Here is a 24886-nt window from a genome sequence, read left to right as displayed (position 1 = left end):
TGTGTATCTTTCTCCATCTCATAAACTAAAAAAGGCATACAAACCAAATATAACTATATAAATCACATTATTAATCATATAACTATTGAATACAACTATACAAAATCCTGTGTAAAGTGACGACTAGTGATGGATCATTTTCGATACATGGAGAAGAAAATGTTTTTATACTCAGTGTTTTTTCACCTAACTTTGACTGTAGAAGACCCAAAGTTGTTGAATGTCCCCAGGATTCCTTTATGTGCCATGGAGAGACAACTATAGAAGAACTTGGTATAAATGCCAGTAAAATAAATCCCTCTACAGCACGAGAGCCACTTTTTTCTTTAGAACATCATTTAATAAATGCCAATTTATCTTTGTTTGTACAGTTTAAAAACAAACCATAATAAATGATAAGTTATAAAAGGTTACAACACTCCTGTCAGTTCTACAGTATCAAGAACATTCAAGATTCACAAAAATCAGTCTAAATTAATCCTGACTGATAGTTTACATTGGTGAAAAAACTGCAAACAGTTCAATACAGAAAAAAACCTCAAAACTAAACATTGAACATTACATGACACTTTAAATGTTTGAATATTCGGCATCAAATGTTGTATTTTATGAACATTTATCCCTTTGTACGTCACTGTACAGTTTCGGAAATGGTTATGCCCTTACTATTTACTAGGATTTCAGAGATACTGCTAGGAATAATAGAGGATATTACTGCAGTAGATTTGATTTAATCTGTCTACTGCATGTGTGTTCATGTCTTGGTGTGGAGACTGTGTGCAATTACTACAGCCAAAAATGTCGACATGCCTACACTGAGAAAAGAAGGAAAGTTTTAATTCCATCCATCAACATAATACATACGTGACATTTTTGTAGAACGCTCAAATGAATTCTCCAAATAAATCAGCATAAGGGAAAAATGTTAACGAGGTTAAGAAGTGCCATTCATTTTTTTCTTTTTCTTTTTTAATTACTGAAGGTTTGAGTAATGTTATATAATCTAATAATATAAAAAATATAACAAACACAATAATTAAATAAGTCTTAATTTCATGTCTGTAGACATTCAACAAAAAAGATTTTCCAGGATTTATTTCTAAACGCGATTGGATCGTTTCTTAGCAGAACTTTGTATCATAATAGAAACGTCCTTAGTATCGTCCCTTGTGCGAAAAAGAGAAAGATTAAACTCTATAAATTCAGATTACGGTGGTAGATTTAAACTTCATGTCATTTTGGCACACATTTTGAAATATTTATTGATAATTCTACACCTGCCCTTTGACACTCATGATAAAGTTTTGAAGTAATCGAGTTCTGTTCATAGTACAGAGGAGACATGTCAAAGTTATTGTCTGAGACAGATATGTTACAGATTCACAGGACAGACACTGCGTTGGACATTACTAAAGTTTTCCTTCAGTTTAGGCAGCATTAATTAAAAAAAAAATAAATAAATAAAATGCCTGTACAAGGTGTACAAAGTGTCCCAGAGCTCATCTCCATACATAGGGGACATTAAAATACTGTCATTTCTTCGTAAACACACACGAGGAGTCGTCTTAAAAGCTCACGCTGAACTTACACGTGTAACTGCATTTTGAATCTGTTTCTTTATATGATCTTTGAGCTGTTTTATTTCCCGTTACAGCATGCTATTCTTAAAAGCTATCTGGGGGAAAAAAAACAACAAAAAATCTATAAACTATGTATGCAAGTATGAAATTTTTTATGAATAATATTATGAAAAAAAATTAAAAAATAATAGTTTTTAATTTCACTTTGGTATGGAGACCTTTGGGACACCATGTAGACTGTGAGCTGTATCTCAGAAAGAATCTCAGAGACAGGACACTATTTGTATAACCAGAGATAAAAACAATACATGTGCCTTGACATACAACAATGCAGTTCCTGTTCTTTTTTTTTTAATCAGGAAGTTGAAAAGTCTTTTTTTTAATTTTTTTTATTTTAACACTGGTATGAATCCTTTTTGTTAGATCGCTTTTCACAGTTCTCATCGTTGACCGCGAGCATTTTAACCCTCTTGGTCTAGAAGTCGTTGCCGTGTCTCCATCACGATTTCGTCCGTGATCTCTGGTTTCAAGATGTCTTTGATCTGCAAAAAGACGGTCATCTAATGAATCGAAATTGTGATTTAAATAGAAATAATGGCTATAAATTCTCATTAAAGTGCATCATGAGGTGGATACGATAGTCATATTTGTCATCTGTATAAACTCACAGTACCTGGTGTGTCACGGAGGACTCATAGCAGTAGAGAATGCTAGTGTCATAAAGCAAAACTTTGTGAGCTGCCAGAGCCAGTAAACAGTTCCTCAGTCTAGAAATGACTTCCCGGTCTGGGAGAGAAATGGGCTGGAAACCAGATAGGAAAAAAATGAGCATGTTTAATCAGTAAGTGATTAAATTACACAAATCAATGTTTAAACAGCCAACTAATTACAATTACAACCAACATTTTCCTCACCGCCAGGCTCGTGTAATACCCTCCTGCCTCCTCATCCTGATGCCCCGGTGTTGGGTAAATCCAAATATAACCATTGTTCCCTAGTATTATGGACGCTCCACATGTCAGATTGTGGAAATGGGTTTTCTGTCTCTTGATGAGCGAGGGTGAGACTTGCACAAACACGCCCTGACCCAGCTAAGACATAAGACATAAAAACATGTGAAAGTTTTTAAGATGCATCCCAAATCGCACGCTTATGCACTATTCTACACCATTTTGTAGTAACCAGTGTGTAACCAGGACGAGGATGATGCGCTTTTTTTAACTGAGGAAGAAAAAAAAAAAATCGTAGCTTCATTCATGTAGTGCAAGAAGGGGCGGAGTTATCAGGTGCTGCTGAATGAGCATAATAATAATAAAAAAATTCAAGATGGCTGAGACACTCTGGTGGACAAGACATCATAATGTCTAAGCTGTGCGATTTATTAACATTTTAAAATATTCAGTATTCTGCTAAATCGTGCGACATCACATTATGAGCTTGAGGTCACACTTCCAATTAGTTAAAAAAAAGACTAGTCTTGTTATACACTATACAGTAGAGTATTTAGTGCATAGTGTACAGTAGGGGTGTAGTACGGTATTTAGGATGCAGCTATATTGAAACACTAAGAACACAATTGCCTGCTTCAAGCAAATATGGATATGAGAAGTACCTTTTAACCGAACTAATGCATTATGTAATGTTTTTCCGTCCTACCTTGCCGTATTTTAAGCTGCGTGTATGAAGAGACAGCGCTCCATCTGAAAAGACAGACTGCACCTCTGCCTTGAAGAAGTCAAGGAAGTTAATACGATGATAAACAAAGTTAAAAGTCACTTATACGGATTTATATATACACGTGTAGTGTTCGTCAGGATACGCTGATAAGATCCCCTTCCTGAAGATAGTCTCTCATGGTAAGTTCGTCCTCTGCTGATCGCCTCCTCTGAAATAGTAACGTTTAATATGAAGGTTTAACAGAAATCCTACACATCCTAGATGACCAAAGTGTAAACAATCTCAGGTCCTTATGTAAAAATACTCAGCAGTATCTACAAAAGTATATTGCAACGTTGATTAATTTGTACCACCGCTGCTGAATCCTCGGCTCTGATTGGTCAGAAGATACGGTTGTACCGATTTATTCAAAAATGTTGGCTCCAATGGGTTATATATATTTATTTTTAAGGTATTTGGTAGACACCCTTGATGATCTAATTTTATACAACTGAGCATTTAAGGTTAAGGGCCTCACTAAGGGGCCCAGCAGTGGCAGCTTGGTGGACTTGGGATTTAAACTCCAACACCTTAACCAGTAAGTTACCACATTCCCCCATATAGTAACATTACTTTAACATTTCTTTTAGTTTCTATTCTACTTACACACAGACTTATATGGCAGATGTTTGGTTTAAACAGGATAGAAAAGAAAACACAAGTAGGTTCTGAGGATATTATGAAGTTTTCCATGAGTAGTCATGTATTTAGTATTTACAGAAGTTGCCAGTACTGACATGGTAAAGTCAGCACATCCTGTAGTTACTCTTTACTTACCAGCTCTCCTCCAGGAAGGTTGACGGAAGACAAAAGCAATATGGAGTCCAGCCGAGAGTTCGTCTCCACTTTCCAGCGTTTCTGCTGAACCTACAGTCAAAGAGTCACATGAAAACATCCTTATTCATCCGCTTAAATAGTCTATCACTGGCAACGCAAATCATGCTTCTACATCTTAAACATTCGCAAACCTCAGTGATCCGACCAACAACCACATCGCCGACTTCACCGTTGAATCTCAAAAAAAAAAGAAAAGTACATTATGTTAAATTTAACAATGGTACGATTTTAAACAGTGTTTAAAATCATCATCTCGTTGGGTCGATCTCAGAGAAGAGGCAGTCTCACGAATGTAAAGTTCTTACCTCGTCTTCAGCGGCCTGACGCAGATGAGTTTGTTGACTCTTTCAACCTCACCAGCCACAGAAGCGGTGAGTTTTTCATCGTCCATGTATGTACCATGGCCTCTGAAGAACAAAAATAAAAAGGGATAAATCAGGAACAATCAGGAACAAAAGCGATTTGGAGAGTTTAGATAAGAGAGACACAGACACATGGACAGACAGACAGCAAGAATAATCCTGAAGTACTGAAGTGAAAACAAGCACAATAGATATGTCCGTCGATTCCCCAGACACCTACACACAAACAAACACACCGGTACTACTAGTCATTTTATATTTTGACTCGAGATGATGAGGTGATATAAGTGAAGTTTTACATGAAATAAAGAGAGAGGAAAGAGAGAGAGAGAGAAAAAAGAGATCTGCTTAAAAACACTGGTTTTGTGCATCAAGTGACACAATGAAAAAAGTCTAAAAACAATTGGTCCAGTTTCTATTTACAACTTGAGCACCTGATGACAAATACCAGGTGTAAACAAGGTCATAGAGTTGAGTGCAAGTTTGCACACCCTTAATTAAAAAATTAGAAAAGCAAAGCATGGCATGAACCTGGGTTTGTGTTTTCTAGACGTAATGTCTTATACAGGTACAGAAAGAAAGAAAGAAAGAAAGAAAGAAAGAAAGAGAATAGATAGATAGATAGATAGATAGATAGATAGATAGATAGATAGATAGATAGAGTAGCAGTTGTGTAAACATGTGTACAATATGTAATATATCAAATATATATGTAAACATCTGTAAAACATGGTACATAAAAAATGATGGAGGAAGTTACGATGTACAACCAATGTACAATAAAGAAGTATAAATCCACAAAAAATAAGTATCAGTTGGTCAGACATGACGCTTATTAGGATGACAGATCTTTTAGTAAACAAAGTTAGCATAAACAGTAGCCTAGCATCCGGCTAAGCTTCATTCATAAGTGATGTCACTGTAGTGAACTTTACTACACAACACTACACTGTCTTATTTACCTCATAAACCCGGTGTCTGATGTGATCACATCCCCCGGAACAACCAGATGCTGAACGTCCGAACTGGAATGAGAAGCCGGCAGAGACGTTTCTCTTCTCACAGGCAATCTCATCTCCATCGCCATGCCTGAACCATGTGAACTTACACTAAAATGGCCGAGTTTTCTATCACAAATACCGCCATCTATGTGCTGTGAGATCTGTCTAAGGTTGCCAGATTGGGAGAAATCCATGTCACACGTATGAGTTAGTGCTTTGAGTTTTCAAGTAAAGTCAAGTCAAGTTTAGAAGCTTTTATTGTCATTTCAACCATGTATAGCTGTTCATGGTGCTACAGGATCATGGTGCTACAGAAAACACAGACAGAGCTATAAGGACTTAGTAAGAAGTCCTAGATACATAAAGTGCATCAAAGTAAAGTGCAATCCTAGATACATAAAGTGACCTGGTGTAAACAGTGCAGGACAAGACAGATAAGACAAAGAGACAGCGCAGGACAAAAATTACAAGACAATACACAAAAACAGCACCGACCAGTGTAAATACTGTATGTTCAGTCAATATTACGTGTGCAGAAATACTGGAATGAACACATTAATGTTATAGCAGCAGTTACATGAGGTGTTGTAAAGGATTGTGCAAAACAGCAATCAACTGAAATGTGAGACAGCATGTGCAAAGAGCAAAAACAGTGTGCTAAACAGCATGCACACAGTTTGATGGATGTATAATTGTATAATGGAAGAGCGTGTATTTGGTGTAGGTCTGTGCAGTCCATACAGTTTATGTGTGTGTGTGTGTGTTGTGCTCAGTACAGTTCTGTTCAGTTATTAAGGAGTCTGTTGGCTTGTGGAAAGAATATATGTACATATATACATATATAATTTTTTTTCATATATGTATAAAATACATTCTCTATACCACCAATACACACACGTTTATGAACTTAAACCAACCATTAACTATGATCTACACTGTTTAAATCTGAACAACAATTCCTTTTATTCCTAAACATTCTAAATGCAGTTAAATGCAGTGCATTTTGGGGCTCTTTGTTGAGCCAAATAACTGAGTGTTGCTTTTTCAAGGATAGAAGGGTAGAAAAGGAGCTAAGTTGAAATCTCGACCTATTCAATTCTACACCTTGTCAGGGACAGGTGTAATGCAGTAGAGTCCATCATGTATTCTGACATAGCAGCATCCTAGAGAGCATTTCTTCACATTCTTCTATTTTAAGGGCTTTTTTCACACTTGCTTTTTCTATACTTTATGTCTATGCTAAGTATATCTATGCTATGCTATTTTACATTGGGTCTTCCTCAACTATTGGCATTTAAAAGCCAATAACAATAATATCAAATGTTCTAAATTTTTCACATTGTTTAATTCTTAACTTTTAGGTATTTTATTAGTTTATTTTTGTTGTTGTTGTTTATTCAGTCCTTTCTCCCGTAGAGCACAATCAAGCTCTGTTATTTCTAATTGTGTTCCAGAAATCATTAGTTTCTCTTACACTTACTCCTATAAAGATTACACAGAGCTTAACTAAGCTTGTACATTATGTTCATTGTAAGGTCCACTAGATTATGCTGTTTGTAATAAGTTTTCATTTTCACTCAGTTTTGAAGTTAATCTTTATTTATCGCTCTTTTTTCTTTATTTCTCTTTATTTATCTCTTAATTTTTATTTTATAATCTGCTGATAATGTATACCATTTTATACAGCACTAGACCTAATATTTATTAGTGTTATATAAATAAAGTAATTAATTAAATTAATTAATTTAATTAATTTTAAGACATTCTTGGCAAATCTTACCAGAAAACCTTATCCGATTAGAGCATATGACTGAGCTCAGTAACAGATTTATGGCATGACTAGCATAAGGTTTTTAGTGTTTATATTCCTTTATTGAATAGAAATGATTCTTTATTGATTATTGATTTTCTGATTTGATGCTTAAGGGGGCGTGGCGTGCAGCGCAAAGCTCATTGGCCCAAATCCCGGAAGTGTACCAGACCTGATGATAAAATAACCAACAAGTGAGATCCAGCTTGGAAAAGGCAACATGGAATTTGGTAATACTACAACTGAAGCTTCGTCAGAGGCCAAAGACTTCGGCAAGGCTCTTTGCATCATAACAGGAGCGTCTAAAGGCTTCGGAAGATGTCTTGCTAAAGAAATATCAACTCTCCTGAAACCTGGCTCGGTGCTCATCCTGGTTGCCAGATCTGGAGATAAGCTGCTAGAACTGGAGGATGATTTGTCTACGCAGAGAAGGGACCTGGTTATCCATCGTGTGGTTGCAGATCTTGGACACAAGGATGGAGTAGAAGGTGTTATAAGAGAAGCAAAAAAGACACCAAGCTCTGATATCGACACCCTTTTTCTGTTTAATAACGCAGGTGAGCAATCTGTAAACACAAAACTCACACATTATGAGTTTAACTATAGATGTTGTAGTTTTTAAGACTGGCCTATGGTTAACTGAATTAATTTTTATCATTTTATAGCTACTTATATCCAATGGAAACATCACTTGAAGCTTTATAAAGCAAGAAAATACAGAAGAATAGCTTATTTAATAAATAAATAGTGTTAGAAATAAAAAATAAAAAACTAGTGATAGAAATAAACATTCAAAATGTCACGAAGTGAGATGTTTGGTTTGAACAATTAAAAAATATTTTAAAATAAAACAAATTGAAATTTTAATTGAAATGTTGCAGTTAGGGTGAAGTATAAAAAAGTAAGAAACAGACCCCCAAAATTATTCACATACACATGGATATTTGAAACAGAATTTTATTTAGCTTGTTTATTATTTGAATTAGATTTACATCAATTTCCAAATCTGGCACCATGAGAAAAACTTCAAATGCCCTGAAATGTTGGTTTGTCTTGCTTTTCATCAAGAATTCAGGTCAAAATAATTATGTCGATGTGTTTTCTTTTCTTTAAGCTTCACTTGGTGATGTTTCACGCTATGCTCAAAGCTTCACCGACATGGAAGAAGTTAACGATTATCTGTCGATGAACGTGAGCTCAGCATTGTGTTTGACTGCCAGGATCCTGCAGTTGTTTCCAGCTGACATGCATTTGCGTCGCTGTGTGGTGAACGTGAGCTCTCTGTGTGCTCTGCAGCCGTTTCCCTCCTGGGTGCTTTACTGCATGGGTAAAGCAGCACGGGAAATGATGTTCCGTGTGCTGGCCAAGGAAGAGTCTGAGCTCAGAGTTCTCAGCTATGCTCCAGGTAAACAAGCACACACTAGACATCCTATCATCTCGGTAGTGCAGCCAAGTATTTAACTACAATTTGTCAATGTCCAGCTACTTTCAGTGACAGGTACAATACCTGAGTTAAGAATGTTAAAGTAAATATGACATGAGAATTAAGTTATTATTTATGTTTCTTTTGTGTAATTAATAACCAGTAATTTGAAACAAGATATGAAAAAGCAGAACTACGAAACTATCAGTATCAGCCATCTTAAATCATTAGATATCGGTATCAGTGCAACTCACATGCATACCACATGCCTCCTAGGTCCAGCAGTGCACTGCTTACGGTACCTGTGTTAATCTCATTAATTTCTCAGGCCCTCTGGACACAGATATGCAAATCCACGCCCGGTCTAACACAGCAGACGAGTGTATTAGGACGTCTATCACAGCAATGCACTCTGAGGGCCGCCTGCTGACCTGCGAAGAGTCTGTGGGGAAGCTGATAAAGGTCCTGTTGAAGGATAATTATGAATCTGGAGCGCATCTGGACTTTTACGATTTGTAAATTTGTTACTGGAAGATTTCTCAGAGATGCAGTAATACCACAGACCGATTCAGAAGCTGTTACAGTATCAGCATTTAAGTTTGCTTTATTTATGGAGATGATCTTGCCATTACCTCAAAATGACATCCTTCATCAGCCATTAACTTTACTTTTAGTATCATACGATCCAAAGGCCATACATTATGTACCTTTTTTTTTTGACAGATTTTAATAGTAATTTCAGTTTCCTATACGACCCTGGTCATGTATGACTGAAAAATAATTTGAACAGTATCTTAGCCCAAAACAGCCACAGAATAAACAAACTTTAGAAGAACTTCCACTCCAGAGACAATTATCTCTTTATTAAAATATCAAACATATCATACTTTATTAAATATGAATTATATTTCTATCTGTTGTTATAAATATGCTGGGAAGCTAGCTTATTCTCTTATTGCTAGCAAACCTGGCTTCACAGAATACAGTAATTAGCCTGAATAGTTAGTTAGCTTGCTAATATAAGCTGACTCGTTCTGTCGACTCACCAACTGATTCTAACTACAGAATAGTTTCTTTCAGATTTATTGTCATGCAGTTAAATTATATTTTTCTCCACAACATTACAAACAGTAAACACAAACATACATTATCTGCATATAGGCTAACACAGTTACTTAGCCTAATGTTAGCTAGCTCACTACATTCATGTAAGATCTCTCAGTGGCAAAATTTTCTGCTGGTTTACTTACACAATATAATACATCAGTTATTCAGTTAGATTCAAAGCACCTTGTGTAAATATACATGATGTAATAGTTACTGTTAGGTTTGGTCATTTGTTGGTCAACTTAGTTAGCTAACCAAGTAAAAAGCAACTGGATAGTCCCACTGCAAAATTGTGGTATCATTGCATCTCTAACCAGACTTAAACTGGCATTAGCATTCCTAATTCTGTCGATATAATTCATCTAATCTGTAGCTGATGTAAGAGTCTTCTGTAATTTAGTGTTGTATTAGTCTGATTTTGTGGCTTGCAATGTCCTGAAATGAAATAAAGGTGCCTTCATTTACTCACGTGATATTATTTTCATGTAGTTCTTCCAAATTTAATTAAGTTTTTTTCATTTACATAAACAATATAGTCCAAGTATTTCTCCACAGACCAAATTACTCACATCCTGGTCAGGATACATTACAATTTGACTTTTCTGAATCAGGGATGAAGGCAAAGGTACAAGTACAGTATTTGTTTTTTATTTGCAATGATGAATAAACAGGAACAGTGGCCAAAGAAAGCAGAAACAACTACTAGATTACAGCAATGTTCAAGAACTATATCACAATGAGTCACGGCAAAAACTAGAAGCTAGATAACAAATGTAATACAAAAAGGAGCTTAAAGCAGTAAAGTAATTACCTAAGTGACTAATGACTGAATACAGAATAGGTGAACAACTGAACAGGGAAGATGAAACCAATGAAGAGTTTACTCCAAATGTGCGGGGTTGCCCTTTGGTGGTCTGGAAGGGCAGTGTCCCGGATATATGTGATATTGACTGCACAACATGTTCAGCACAACACCTTGTACATGGTACATCTCCAAAAGAAAAAAAAAATTGCATCACCTCTCTGTGGAGTTGCATATTCTTCTCTACCTTACCTCCTACGTTGTTTTTTTAAAAAAAAATATAATAAGAGACCTAATCTTTCTCAGAGGCGTTGTGTAACATTTCATTCTAGATACTTTTTCAAGTAATTGTTACAGTATTCACCAATTTTTCTTCAATAATTTATATTAGTTGCATTATATTTTAGGCTACATATAGATTTTACCTATCTTGAAAAAAAAGCTTTAAGTACCTCCGGGATCAATAAAGTATCTGTCTGTCTGTCTGTCTGTCTGTCTGTCTGTCTCTCTCTCTCTCTCTTTTCCACTCAACCTCAAATCAAAGAACGATTCATTATCCTGGCTAGAAATATTCCAAACTACTGTCACATTGTTTTTTCTCTCATTTGATCCTCTACAGCCTACAAGCTCTGGAAAACATCTCATCAAACACAACACACAACCCATCCCACACTCTCTTTATAAACATTTTGTTTCGGGAAGATTCTGGCTGTTCGCCGAGACAACACATTTTCCAAAAATTCGTCAGGAGCTCGGAATAAACTGCCTTCTTAAAATAAAACCAATAATAGTTAACTGTAATAGTTATATATGGAAGGAAAGTCAGAAAGGTGTAGTTTCTAGAAAAAAACATTTTCAGTTGTTATCTTGTCTCAGTTCCTGAAGCTCAGAGACAACAAAAACAGACAAAACAAAGCAAAACAAGAACGTATGTAATGGTGTTCACCAGGGTGGAATGAGACAAAAAACATGTTCCATTTTAGTCTCAAAGGCCACAGTCTTAGGCCATAATTAAGTGAATACACTGTACAAGTGCAACATTTTCAGGTATTGCACAAAATTCTGTGTGTAATTTTCTGTGTTTTTGTGATCAATTACATGTCAATCATGGGAATACAGAAAATTTGTACAGTTAGTACACTAGCAGAAAAGATGGTGTTAACCTGGAAACTATCTAAGGTGAACAATGTTGTGTTTAGATACACTGAGGTCTGTAGTTTGAATTACATGCCAAAATACCAACTATTCCTCTGTAGCAGAAATTTTAAAATGCTTAAAATTTTAAAATGCAATCCCTGTCATTAACAACCAAATATTACGGTGTTTTTAAATTAATATTTAAAAGGGTAATGAAAGGAGTTGATTTGCAGTAGTTTAGTTGCAGGTTCTTTTGAGCAGTCAGACCATCCCATACATCTCCCCTGTGACAGGCAAACGCAGCTGCTGGATAAAAATACTCTCAGAGCCTCATTTCTCCCAAACAAGGGGAGGCCATACACTTCCACACACACACACAAACACACACACTCCCACAACCTCTGCAGTGCATCCACCTTCTCTCTCACACACACACACACACACACACACAATCCCACAACCTTTTCAGTGCATCCACACACACACACACACACACACACACATACATCAGGCCCAATGAGAGGGAAAGTGAGAGAGAGAGTGAGAGAGAGAGAAGGGTGTGAGGGTTAGTCTATTTTTGGGGAGGTGCTGAGTAGTGGATGGCTAGGTAAGTTTCAGAAAAAGTCAGTGTGCACTGCATGTGCAGTTCCTCTCCCAGCAGAAGCAGCAGCTGCCTTTCTCTTTCTGCCAGATGACCCTACAGAAAATGGATACCGTAGAGGTGTTTGCGGCTGGAGAGAAAGGCCGTGGCCTTCGTACCACCAAGGAGGTGAAGGTTGGTGAGGTGGTGTTTGCAGAGGCTAGCTTCGCTGCCGTGGTCTTTGACAGGTGGGGTCAGTGTTTGGGTTGTGTGTTACTAACACTTGGAAATGGACATAAGAATCACAAGAATTAAATCTAATCATTAGAATGAAGTTATCTGTATATTATACAGTATATAATTTGTACCCATTTATTATTTATTTGTGGAGGCATGTAAAATCCGTTCAACACTGTTCATTCCATTCTAGCCTGTCACAAAAAAAATGATTCAATTCAAAATTATACAATCTAGCCCCACCCCTTAGAACTTAAAATATGAAGACATGCTGATATTTTGAATAATTCTTGCACTCGTTTCTTAGAAAACATTTAAGAGAATAAAATAAACTTAATCGACTTATATTTATTTGTTTGTTTGTTTGTTTATTTATTGGTTCTACACTTAAAGGTCATTTTGTTCCTTTAAAAAAATTCCATTGATTTGGTTAATTTATGGCCTCATATAATAAAAACATTAAACATTTTTGCTTCTATCCAGAACATTTTCCATTCTGAAGATTTTATATTTTGCAGTACATACTAATAATTGCACATAAAAAGGCTTTCTTTAACAATCATTAAATCTGATACACAATGTCATTATCTTTAAACCCGGGGGCTTTAAAGAAACTTTGAAAATTGCACTTAGTACTTAGGCATCATACATATCATATATATACAGGAATCATACATCTAAGACCTTTATGCTAACATAAACCATAAACAATAAACTCTGTTAGTACAAATAGTGTTGGGGGTTCCACCATGATCCCTTTTGTATGAATGTATTTGACATGGCAATAAATGTGAAAGAGGAGAAGAGAGAATTATAATGTTCTAATTAGCAATGAAAAACTAATAAGCTAATAATATGAGAGGTGCTGTGCTACTAATAAAAACAAATTTGGACTAACGAAGCAATATAGAAGGCATCTGATGTCAGCTCTACACTGCTTTCAAGACACATTTCTGACCGTTTGATATTTTAGATACTCTTAAGGGTAGGTATAGATTAGCAACTTCAAAGATGGAGCACAGCTTGGACCTCAAAAGGCCATACTGCTAAAAAATACTAGAATTTTACAGGTATTCTGAATAGCTGTATGGTTAAAGATTTGAAATGTCAAGTACATAGAGATACTGTAAATACAAAGAAATGCAATGCATCCTGAATATGAAGCTGCAAAGACGTCAACCATGGCTAATGTTTCATTTCAGGAAAAGTTGAGTGTCAGCGTTAAGCCTCGACCTGCTCCATCAGTACACTACTTGCTAAAATGAATTATTGTAGAAAGCCATGTAACATTTAGCTAGATACGAATGAGCTAGATATGAAGTTTAGACACAATTAGGTAAATACGAAGTTTAGATAGACACAAATTAGCTAGTTATGAAATGTATCAGATAACTAGCTTTATGTTATCATAAATAATTTGCCTAATTAGATATAAGTATAAGGTTATTGTTGTTGTAGCTTGATTATAACTAGCGAGTCAGCTGAAAGGAACATAATATGTGGCATGTTTGGCTAGTTTACTCACTTTTGCTGAAAAACCTAGAGTTTTCTAGGATTCTTTAGAGTTTTCAGCTTCAGTTTTTAAAAAAAATAAATCCTGGTTTTAGCCTCAGAGTCCGTAATGAACTATCATTAAAGAAAAAATTGACGTGTTTCTTTTTTTTTTTTTGATTAAGTGTATAGAAAGTCCACACAATGTACAAGTACATAGTCATAAAGTCACAAATAGCATTTCACTGCATTTTGTACTGTGTAAGATTTTGTCTGTGATCAATAACATTTTCATTTACATTTTTAAAAAAATCCAGTATATGTTTCTCTTTGTATATCAGTAGATTATATAACTATGATGAGGAGGCTAGATATAAGCGTGGGTTTGCAGGAAACAACTGGAGAACATCAAGAGAAAGTAAACTGCCATCACTGTTAATGCACTTGTTATACTCCAATGTTCTGCTGGTATTTTCCTGCTCTGGTGAAACTCTATGAGAAAGTGAGTCACATGATTCAGATCCTATGACTTGATAGCTATGTACCTCAGGTCTATTTCTAGAGAGAAGCACATTCAAATAGTAATTGTTGGATGACTCTTCTGATTTACGTTTCTGATTTTTATGTTTATGATTTATACACTCCATTTAGAATATCTTTCTAAATATTTGTAATTGCATTTATATATAGCAAATATTCAAAACAAAGCCTGGAAGATAGCGTTTAGCTTTACATGTACTGTCCAAGGTTCTTAACAGCAAAAGAGTGAAAGAGGTTTCACTCTCATGTGACTGGATCAGCGTTTCACCTCCATAAAAAGTAAGAAGAGTTTGAATAGTAGTCAGGTTATGCATGTCAGAAGCTAACACACAGAGCTTTCCACTTAAAGCCTTCATAAACTATTTTCCATTATTGTTTGGCTGAATGATTGCAGGGCACTGTGAGTGACTTTAGTACAAAATGAAGGTTAGCTAAAAAAAAAAAAAAAATCCCAGCATCCTTTTTTTTTTAAAAAAAAAAAAATTGGCATCACATAAAACATCCAATATTTATCTGTTTTATTTTCTTTAAATTAAGGTACATATCTTTTAAATGAAAGCTCATAATACACACCAAAAAAAATCCCTTTTTTTATATACAGTACAGCATTGTGACAGTCTCATACAGCCCAGATTGATCTTAGCCATTAATGAAAGATAAGAACAGAATATCCCTAGTGGGTTTGTATTTGATATTACATCCCCTTAGATAAGACCAGAATTCAATATTCCCCTTATAAAGGGCCTAAGCCATCTATAAATGTCTGTATGTCTGGTGCACAGGATATTTGTCTTTGTATTTGAATTAGAGGGGGTGAGTTTTAATACTTTGTCTGTTACCATGGGTGGATTGCCATAAAAACATTGGAAAGGACAGATGGTTTATTTTTACTGAAACCTGAGAGTTGTATACAGATGAATTCTTAAGTAAAAGACAAACAGCAGTGGAAGGTCATGCTGGGATAAATAAATGGCAAATCTTTGCATGTGCAACATGAATAGTTTTTAAATATATTTAAGATTTTTTTTACTCTCTCTCACTTTCTCTCTCTCTAGAACACTTGTGACTCACTTGTGACTTGTGACTGAAAAATGAATTAACTGTCATAGAAAAAAGAAAGATTTAGTGTTTATTTTCTGACCTCAGTAACACTCTCATGGCTGAATGAACTCAAATCCCTACAGCCATGTGCCAACATCTTGTTGAAAGCCTTCCCTGAAGAGTGGACGTTATTATTATATCAAAGCGGGACCAAAGGGGAAACTTTTTAATACATTTTAATAGGATAGATAATAATAATTATAATATTAATGTTCTATTAATTGTATACATTATTTATATGTATATGATGGTTAGGAGTACATACCTTTGATCATATAGGGTGTAGGATTAAAGACTGACCAATCTGTTTTGAAATACAGTGAATAAATGTCAAAAGCCAAAAAAAAAGCAAAATTATTATTGGTCTGTGTATTTAACAAATAAAATTAGAATTTAAATTTAAAGATTATTTATTTTATTACCTTCCCTGTTTGTTGTGCAGTCTGTCCATGCATGTGTGCCACAGCTGCTTCCGCAGACAGGCTAATCCTCACCGCTGTGCCCAGTGCAAGTTTGCACATTACTGTGACCGCACGTGCCAGCGTGCTGCCTGGGATGAACACAAACAGGAGTGTGCTGCCATCAGACAGCGTGGCAAAGCACCCAGTGAGAATGTGCGGTGAGTAGACGTTCTATGCTGGGACTCATTCCAGACCAATACGCCATCCATCCATCCATCTGAGACTCATTTCATGATATCAGATTCACAGGAATTTGCCTGTGTGAAAAGTTAGAAAACGTTCTGGGTAGGAGTAGGTGTAAAGAAGAAGGACTAACAAATGTGTCTTTGATTTCATATATGATATTTATCTGGACAGTTCTGAATAGTTTTTATAGTTGTATTAAAGTAGTCTGTGAAGTTCTTTCAAGATATTTCATGTTAGCCATGTTGTTAACATCAAGATTCTAAACATTTTTGAAGGTGATTAAAAAAATCACATCAGAAATCCTCTCAGGTTGGCTTATGTTAATGATCTAGGTAAATCTGGCAATAAATGAACATTTATAAATATGATTTTCCTTCAGAAATCCTGTCAGAACATTTACACAAATGAATCCTGTCAAATAAGCTTATGTTAGCTAACATTCTAGCAAGAAAGATGATAAACGTTTCATACAACTGTCCCTTAACCCATTTGAGGTTACAGAGATTTTTAGGCGTTAGCATTACCAGTAAATATTGTGAACATTTATGACTTTACTTTAGAAATTCAGTCAGTTCATCTTAGCTATCTGGTTAATATTTGCAGTAAAGATTTTAAACATAACATGTTAGCTCATGTTTAACGTTCTAGCCTTAGCAGTGAAGACCGGGGACATTTATGAATTATTTTCTCTCAGAAATCCTGTATGAGTAGCTTTTCTTAGCCATCTGACTAATTTTGGCACCAATATGTATGAGTAATTCTCTGTGAGAAATCTTAGCTAGCATTGTAAGGTAAGCAGTAAAGATTATGAGCATTATGAATTGCTCTCAGAAATTAAGAGCTTAGAAGGTGAGCTTATGTTTAAAACATCAAATTACTGAAAATATAACTGTGTAAGGATGCGTATTGTCATCTGGAGAATGCGAACATGTTCCTGTATGTTGTAAATTTCAGTGTCAGGTTTTTCTTTCAGTCTGGCAGCACGAGCTCTATGGCGCATGCACAAAAACAAAGGAAAATTCTTCGACACACAGCTCACAACATTAGACCTTTTGGAGGACCACCTCTCTGCTATGACCCCAGAGGACCTTAAAAAGATCAAAGTGGATGTTAATAATTTCCAGGAGTACTGGCAAGGCAATAGAAGGCAATATAATGCAGACTACGTCTCACATATCTTTGGCGTGGTAGGTACGCCTTCACTGTCCACCAGCAAACTCTATAATTAAACAACATAACACACAACGTATAGTAGAAAACATAAGGTTGGTGGAAGGTTTTTCCTGCACATTTGTATTGCTTCACCTCTGTATTTCCTTTTCAGATCAACTGCAATGCCTTCACTCTGAGTGACCAGCGTGGGCTCCAGGCAGTCGGCGTGGGCCTCTTTCCCAACCTCTGCCTGGTCAACCATGACTGCTGGCCCAACTGTACAGTCATTCTCAATCATGGCAGGTGAGAAGACCTGACAAGACTTTTGTAGTATTGTTATTAAAAAAAAACAAATAGCCCCTAGGTGGTCCATCGGCAGGATCATGCACCCTTGTTGTCACGGCCCGGGTTTGATTCCCAGGCAGGACGATAACCAAGCCACTGAAGAGTTCATTCTCAGTTCCGGTCCCGAGCCTGAATAAAAATGGGAGGGTTGCATCAGGAAGGGCATCCGGCGTAAGACCTGTGCCAAATCGTCATGTGATCCGTTGTGGTGACCCTGAACATGGAGCAGCCGAAGGGAGAAAATGGAAAGTTATTTAAAAAAACAAGTATTATAGATTGTCTCATAGGAAATTGTGCCTGTATTGTTGTGTCCATGTTTACCTAGCCTACTAGGTGCAATAGAATAAAAGAATATTTTCATAGATAAGTTATTTTTTTATTACACTATCTTCAAATAAATGGTTGTATCAAACCCATTTCTGCTCTCTGAGATGTGGCAAGCCCTTCTTCTTCTTCATAATCATCTAAAATTTGAAAGCATTATCATCAACCACTACCATTCTCTGTAAGGTTATCCAACAGAGGAAAAAAAAAACAAACATCTCCCACTGAAAGCCAACAGTGTCCTGATTCTGGTTAAAACCAATCACTCTGGATTAAATCATTCATTTGTTTATACTGATAGAATATGTCTGAGAAGTTGAATAGAAAAGCAGTCTAGTTTAAGGCTTCATTCATTCATTCATTTTCTACCACTTATCCAAACAATTCTCGGGTCACGGGGAGCCTGTGCCTATCTAAGGCATCATCGGGCATCAAGGCAGGATACACCCTCGACCGAGTGCCAACCCATCACAGGGCAACACATACACACACACATACTCTCATTCACTCACGCAATCACACACTGCGGACAATTTTACCAGAGATGCCAATCAACCTACCATGCATGTCTTTGGACCGGGGAAGGAAACCGGAGTACCCAGAGGAAACCACTGAGAACATGCAAACTCCACACACACAAGGCGGAGACGGGAATCGAACCCCCAACCCTGGAGGTGTGAGGCGAACGTGCTAACCAATAAGCCACCGTGCCCCCTTAGTTTAAGGCTTATAAATATATAAATGTAACAAACAGAACAACAAGACACAGCTTTCAGTTCCTGGTGGGGCTTTTTCAGTAGAGACATGAGAAATGTAGCTTAATGTAGTGAAATGATGTTTAAATAATGTTGCTCTGTAGTCGTCTGTGATCCGGCCTATTGCCTTCTCTTCCAGTCAGACAGCTCTGGATTCAGCTTTTCACTCACAAAGGAGGTAGGCCAGTGGAGTGTAACTGCATTTTAATCTTTGACTTGATGAACTTAGTGCATCCTTTCTATGTCATTCAATTCCTCCCTGAGACTGTTTAACTTGATCTGTTTTTGACTTTTATGACATTTAATCTTTGCAGTGGTGTTAACGCTACTAATTTGAGTGGCTGGTATGAATTAAAATAAGCATTTATATTAATTCACTTACTTTTGGTGTTTGCATTAAATTCATTGCAATAGCCTCTTTTAGAAATATGCATAGAGATTGAATAGATTTGTATGTATCAGAAGCATGGATCATTATTTTATGGGTTTTTTCAACATCCCCATATAACACCTCTCATTATTGTGTATTAGTTGACAATCATTTTCTTCTGTGTATTGTAAACATTCTTTTTCCTTCTTCTGCTTTCATCGAATGATGTTTCTGTTCTGTCCTGATGGTAGGATTGAGCTGCGTGCCTTAGATAAGATTCCAGAAGGTACAGAGTTGACGGTCAGCTATGTGGACTTTTTAAACTTATCCAAGGATCGTCAGAAGCTGCTGAAGAAGCAGTATTACTTTGACTGCAAATGTGAACACTGCAGCAAGGGCATCAAGGATGACCTAATGATGGAGGTGAAAGAAACCGATGGCAAAAAGGTGGGGTCATAAATATCTATGCCGGCATGTTGGTAAAAATCTGTATTGTGTCTTAGATTGAATTATTGAATCTGATTGCTCAGCAGTTTCTTCTGTCTGCAGTTTAAAAGACAGAAAACACTACAAAATCTTAGTCTAATAAACAATAGATTTTTTTTAATATGTGGGTATTAAATAAAAAAATACATGATCATCGGTAAGGTGAAACTTTAAGGTAGTGTTTATTTAACATCATATTGAAGGAGTCTCCAGTGTCAACAGTCATGGGTTCACATGTAAGTGAACTTCTGGGTGTCTTGAAAGTCTCCATACATAAAGAAAGTGAACACATTTTAGCCAAATGTAACTTCATTTTCAACACATGCTCTATATGTTTGCCATTATTTTGTAAACGCACGCAATCTTCTCTCTCACCCATGATGGACTCATTGTAATACATGTAATTGCATAGTAGTCCTGCCTTGAGATTGACTTCAATGTAAAATATCCTGTAAATGTAACTAGAAATGGATAAAAAGCATCTTCTTTAAAATGATGTTCTTTAGATTAAAGTGTTGGCAGGTTGCTCTAATATTAGATTAATAAAAACCCTTATGACTTACTGTTCTTTGAAATCAATCAACTTCTCCATCACACCATGCTGTCAATGATTATTTTTCTATAGCAGGACATTCAGTCATTTTATAAATGACTAAATAATAAAGTAATAAATAAAATATTTTCTTTAAAACCTTTAAAAACTTTTAAAAATTAAGACCGCATCAGTACCATGATTTGGTTAAAAAGAAGACGACGTCAAACAGCATGTTAATGTTTTACTGAAGATGTCTGATGATGTTTGGGATGTGGTTTTCATCTCAGTTTCTCTACTGAATCCTCAGCCTTCAGCTGAGCTGGTGAAAGAGGTCACAGACTTCAGCGTGGAGGCTTTGGCTAAAATTGAAGAAGCTCGAATGGTGGGAGATTTTCATAAGGTAATATCAAAGCAAAATGCTATACGCTATACCGCTGTACACTATACCGCTGATAGATTGTAAAATTGTATGTTGCATCGTTTATTTATCAGTAATTATTCCATGTCAGTGTTAAGAGAAGTTAATTGAGAAAAAAACAAATTTAAGAATTCATTAATCATAATCTTGTATAGTTGGTTAGAGTGTGTGTGACAAATTTTGAACAGAATTCAAATTCTTGCATTTTACAGTCTGGATCCCTTAAAAATAAAAAAGAAGAAATTTGCATTGAAAAATTTTCATCCCATGATGTAACAGCTGTCTGTTACTGGGAGCAAAAATGGCTCACTTGTTAGGAGGAGTGTAATTCTCTCTCTCTCTCTCTCTCTCTCTCTCTCTCTCTCTCTCTCTCTCTCTCTCTCTCTCTCTCTCTCTCGCTCTCTCTCTCGCTCTCTCTCTCGCTCTCTCTCTCGCTCTCTCTCTCGCTCTCTCTTGCCTTTCAATCACAGCAACTCTAGCTAAAGATGGATAACTGTGAGCTCATGGATGTGAAATAGGTTAGGTAGCTTGTCGTTGAGAGGGTTACTCTACGCTGAGATGAGCAAGAGCAGTAGTTTAAAAAGATTACAGCTGACTGACTTAAAGGCCACGTTCACACTGCAGGTAAAAGTGGCCCATATCTTTTTTGGGGTCAAGTGACCAGGTCAGACTTCTTCAGGAGTAGTGTGAACACTCAAATCTAGCCCAGATCTGATTTTTTAAAATCAGATTCAGACCACTCCCATATGTGGTCCTGAATCAGACCCAAATCTGATTTTTTCCAACGTGGCCGCAGTGTGAACAACCGAGGCGGATTTGATGCGACTTTTACGTCAATCTACATCGACATTCGTCACAATTATGCGCCGGCGAGTACGCACACAAACGTGACTACGCCTACAAAATGGATCAAATAATCAAAAGATGCCCTCGACATCCGAAAATTTTCAAAACACTGCGTCTCTGTGCTGCCATTACACAAACATTTAGAAAGAAAAGCGAAAATGCCTCCATAACCTCGCCAACTATAGCACAACGGCGTGCTGCGTGTGACGTCATTGTTATTGTTCGTTTGCGCATGTGGGTCAGTTCGAAACAGCAAACAATTCACACTGGTATCTGATATACAGTAGGCCACATTTTAAAAGGTAATGTGAACAGAAAAAAAATAAATAAATCAGATCTGAGCAAAATATCCGAATTGAGCATTAAGACTTGCAGTGTGAACGTGGCCTAAGTGTCTCTGTGCAAGCATTCATGTTACCTGAGACCCTGCTCAGTCTGTAGGTGTTGTATGATGGAGCAGAGCTCTCATGTGAATGGGAAATTTCAGGTGACAAATCTCAGGTGACAAAATGCAGCTGTTCTTAATTTAATATTCATTGATTGGATGTGTTTTGGCTGAATTCAACTTTCAAACCCCTGACATATAACTGTTTTTCCTAACTGCCACACACATGCCTTATGAAGCATGCGACACATATTAAAGCTTCATTTCTGTCATTTTCTAGGTCGTAAAACTCTGCCATGAATGTTTGGAGAAGCAGGAACCAGTGCTGGCTGACACGCACCTCTACCTTCTGCATGTGTTGAAGGTGATCAGCGAGGTCCTGTCGTACCAGCACTCCTTCAAGGAGGCCGCTGAATACGCGCGCAGGATGGTAGAAGGATATGTGTAAGAGTGCACACTTGATGAAGAGTTCATACAATCTCACTCGTTAATATCTTTGATGTGTACATACTTGTTCCCTGCCGTCCATCAGGAAGCTTTATCACCCAAACAATGCTCAGCTTGGCATGGCCACCATGAGGGCAGGTGTGACACAGTGGCACGCAGGGCTGATCGAAGCTGCTCACGGCCAGATCTGTAAAGCTTACGCGGTCCTCATGGTCACACATGGACCCCATCACCCAATTACAAAGGACTTAGAGGTAATACATTAATCATCTGACACACGCTTACACAACTACACAGGTATAGTTTTAACACTAGAGAGGCATATGTGTCTATCAATGGTGTGGAGAAATAACAAATAATCTCTTAATGTTAATATAAAGGTTAAGGCTGAAGTGTAGTTTGTTGTTTTTACAATTGGGAAATGTTAAAAATTGGCAAATAACATAATGGCTGAATTATGATTAGGGTACTCCGGTTTCCTCCCCCGGTCCAAAGACATGCATGGTAGGTTGATTGGCATCTCTGGAAAATTGTCCCTAGTGTGTGAGTGCGTGAGTGAATGAGAGTGTGTGTGTGCCCTGCGATGGGTTGGCACTCCGTCCAGGGTGTATCCTGCCTTGATGCCCGATGACGCCTGAGATAGGCACAGGCTCCCCGTGACCCGAGGTAGTTCGGATAAGCGGTAGAAGATGAATGAATGAATGAATTATGATTATATTATTTACTGCATGTATTGTATATATTAGGGAGAGAATGGCCAAAAAAGCATAATATTATTAAAAAAAAATTTTTTTTTTATTTCATAAAACTGAAGAAATTGTTACAGAAAGTAAAATAAATAAATTGTATGATATTTTTAAGATTTACATAGAAATCCAGATCCAGATATGCTGAACATAAAACATAGATGAAACATGTAGAGACAATTATACAAAAATACAAAGAAACTCACAGAAAAAGTTTCAGAAAAGGTTACATACAGTTTACAGAAATAAGGACATATAAGCGCAAAGAATTATCTTTTTTTTTTAGAGAATATTCATATCACATTGAATTGATTTTGCCAATTAGTCCTAGATGTGTGCACATTTTTGCAATCAAATGTTCTGTCTTTAAAAATAAAAATGTTTTATGAAATGAACATCAATCCCAAGAGGCAACAGTGTTAGTTCTAAAGATATTTTAGATTTCCTGACCACGTAACTCATGCATGAGAACAGGATATTGAATTTGCCATGTATAAAACAACGCTTGACTATAGGATGAGAATGTCTGATGTGTGAAGTCTGTCTTTCCCCAGGCTATGCGCACACAGACAGAGCAGGAGCTGCGCATGTTTAAGAAGAACGAACATGCCTACCACAGCATGCGTGAGGAGGCTCTCAGCAATAAACATATGACCACTAGACTAGTCAAGAGCAAATAAAGCTTCAAATACCTGTCACTAATTTAACCACATCTAAAAAACCATACCCGTGGTGTTGGATTTCTCCAACCTAGAGCTGGAAAATTCCTCAAAACTATTAATTAATAATGTGAAATTAATAGAAAGGTTGAAATGGAAGGAAAAATTTCCCTGTATGTCTCTCTGATTTGGAAAATGTTTGTGTAAATAAATTTCCAAGACATGGAAATTGCTCAATAAATATTGAATAAGGTGTTTGTAGTTCTTTGTACTTTCAGAATATATAGATGTTTCCACAATACTCGCAGAAAACATGTTACACTGTAAAAAATAAAATCCTGAGGGAAAAAAATGAATAATGATAAAATTGAGTAGTTATCCTGCCTTGATGCCCAATGATGCCTGAGATAGGCACAGGCTCCCCGTGACCCGAGGTAGATTGGATAAGCGGTAGAAGATGAATGACTGAATGAATGAAAATTGAGTAGTATTTTCTCTTATCAGATCACAGGAAATTAAGTACTGTATAAGCTTTTCACAGGATTTCTAGAGATTTATTTAACTAATTATTTTTTTATTCTATTGGATAAATAAATAAAAAAATTAAAATTTAAAAATTTAAAAAATAATTAATTAATTAAAGTCTTTATTATAACTATAAAGAATGTACTAGTGTTTAATGCAATTTATAATAATATATTTTAATATCAATAATTGTATATTATTATTATTATTATTATTATTATTATTATTATTATTATATATATCAATTATAAAGGAATAATTACATATGTTAGATGTCATTTTTAAATGACAGAGTTTACTGTAGGATGAGTGGATTTAGCGGAAATCAGCTCATGATGCATTCTAATGCCATGTGATGCTGAATTTTAGGCTGAATGTTATCTCCTGACCAAGAAGAACGTTGTTTGAACATGAATGATTTAGATATTAAGGCGTTGGGATGAAGTCAAATGCTAAACAATTAAGTAAGAGTGAAGTTCATAGGAATCTGTTTCTCTGACATGAGTGAAAAGTCTTTATTCC

General features: G+C 36.3%; 3 protein-coding genes and 1 long non-coding RNA gene across 5 annotated transcripts; 2 read left to right on the top strand and 2 right to left on the bottom strand.

The window, feature by feature from the left end:
* Window positions 1-1139: 1139 nt before the first annotated feature.
* On the bottom strand, window positions 1140-5663 carry exosc2 (exosome component 2). The gene is made up of 9 exons (XM_060863250.1): window positions 5458-5663; window positions 4439-4540; window positions 4265-4310; window positions 4074-4163; window positions 3400-3465; window positions 3237-3305; window positions 2495-2671; window positions 2254-2382; window positions 1140-2122 (listed from the first exon to the last, which is right to left on the bottom strand). The coding sequence occupies exons 1-9, from the start codon at window positions 5580-5582 to the stop codon at window positions 2042-2044; spliced, it is 885 nt and encodes a 294-aa protein (XP_060719233.1). The 5' UTR covers window positions 5583-5663; the 3' UTR covers window positions 1140-2041.
* A 1802-nt stretch (window positions 5664-7465) lies between these two features.
* On the top strand, window positions 7466-10300 carry spra (sepiapterin reductase a). Its single transcript, XM_060862795.1, has 3 exons — window positions 7466-7863; window positions 8421-8711; window positions 9058-10300. The coding sequence occupies exons 1-3, from the start codon at window positions 7527-7529 to the stop codon at window positions 9246-9248; spliced, it is 819 nt and encodes a 272-aa protein (XP_060718778.1). The 5' UTR covers window positions 7466-7526; the 3' UTR covers window positions 9249-10300.
* Window positions 10301-12305: 2005 nt separating this feature from the next.
* smyd1a (SET and MYND domain containing 1a) lies at window positions 12306-24092 on the top strand. 2 transcript variants are annotated; one of them, XM_060863524.1, is made up of 10 exons: window positions 12307-12603; window positions 16167-16343; window positions 17345-17558; window positions 17696-17826; window positions 19087-19125; window positions 19569-19764; window positions 20646-20738; window positions 22268-22431; window positions 22520-22688; window positions 23735-24092. In XM_060863524.1, the coding sequence occupies exons 1-10, from the start codon at window positions 12467-12469 to the stop codon at window positions 23858-23860; spliced, it is 1446 nt and encodes a 481-aa protein (XP_060719507.1). In that variant the 5' UTR covers window positions 12307-12466; the 3' UTR covers window positions 23861-24092. The 2 variants fall into 2 exon arrangements, with proteins under 2 accessions (XP_060719508.1, XP_060719507.1); XM_060863525.1 differs by lacking the exon at window positions 19087-19125 and having other exon boundaries at window positions 12306-12603.
* LOC132841252 (uncharacterized) lies at window positions 12539-16158 on the bottom strand. Its single transcript, XR_009647888.1, has 3 exons — window positions 16147-16158; window positions 15990-16028; window positions 12539-12637 (listed from the first exon to the last, which is right to left on the bottom strand). It is a non-coding gene; the product is annotated as an uncharacterized LOC132841252 (long non-coding RNA).
* Window positions 24093-24886: the final 794 nt, after the last annotated feature.

The sequence above is a fragment of the Tachysurus vachellii genome, chromosome 26 (genome assembly GCF_030014155.1).
Source record: "Tachysurus vachellii isolate PV-2020 chromosome 26, HZAU_Pvac_v1, whole genome shotgun sequence".
In the NCBI taxonomy this organism is placed as follows: domain Eukaryota; kingdom Metazoa; phylum Chordata; class Actinopteri; order Siluriformes; family Bagridae; genus Tachysurus; species Tachysurus vachellii.
This window is presented reverse-complemented; position numbering and strand designations above follow the sequence as displayed.

Bases quoted from the DNA above. Each gene is read 5' to 3' on its own strand.
- exosc2 (XM_060863250.1), bottom strand. From the start codon at position 5,582: ATGGCGATGGAGATGAGATTGCCTGTGAGAAGAGAAACGTCTCTGCCG. The intron at 4,164-4,264 runs GTTTGCGAATGT...CTTTGACTGTAG, and splicing joins TTGTTGGTCGGATCACTGAG to GTTCAGCAGAAACGCTGGAA. The intron at 3,466-4,073 runs GTAAGTAAAGAG...TTACTATTTCAG, and splicing joins ACCTTCCTGGAGGAGAGCTG to AGGAGGCGATCAGCAGAGGA.
- spra (XM_060862795.1), top strand. From the start codon at position 7,527: ATGGAATTTGGTAATACTACAACTGAAGCTTCGTCAGAGGCCAAAGAC. The intron at 7,864-8,420 runs GTGAGCAATCTG...CTTTTCTTTAAG, and splicing joins TTTTCTGTTTAATAACGCAG to CTTCACTTGGTGATGTTTCA. The intron at 8,712-9,057 runs GTAAACAAGCAC...TTAATTTCTCAG, and splicing joins AGTTCTCAGCTATGCTCCAG to GCCCTCTGGACACAGATATG.
- smyd1a (XM_060863524.1), top strand. From the start codon at position 12,467: ATGACCCTACAGAAAATGGATACCGTAGAGGTGTTTGCGGCTGGAGAG. The intron at 12,604-16,166 runs GTGGGGTCAGTG...TTTGTTGTGCAG, and splicing joins GCTGCCGTGGTCTTTGACAG to TCTGTCCATGCATGTGTGCC. The intron at 17,559-17,695 runs GTAGGTACGCCT...TTTCCTTTTCAG, and splicing joins TCTCACATATCTTTGGCGTG to ATCAACTGCAATGCCTTCAC.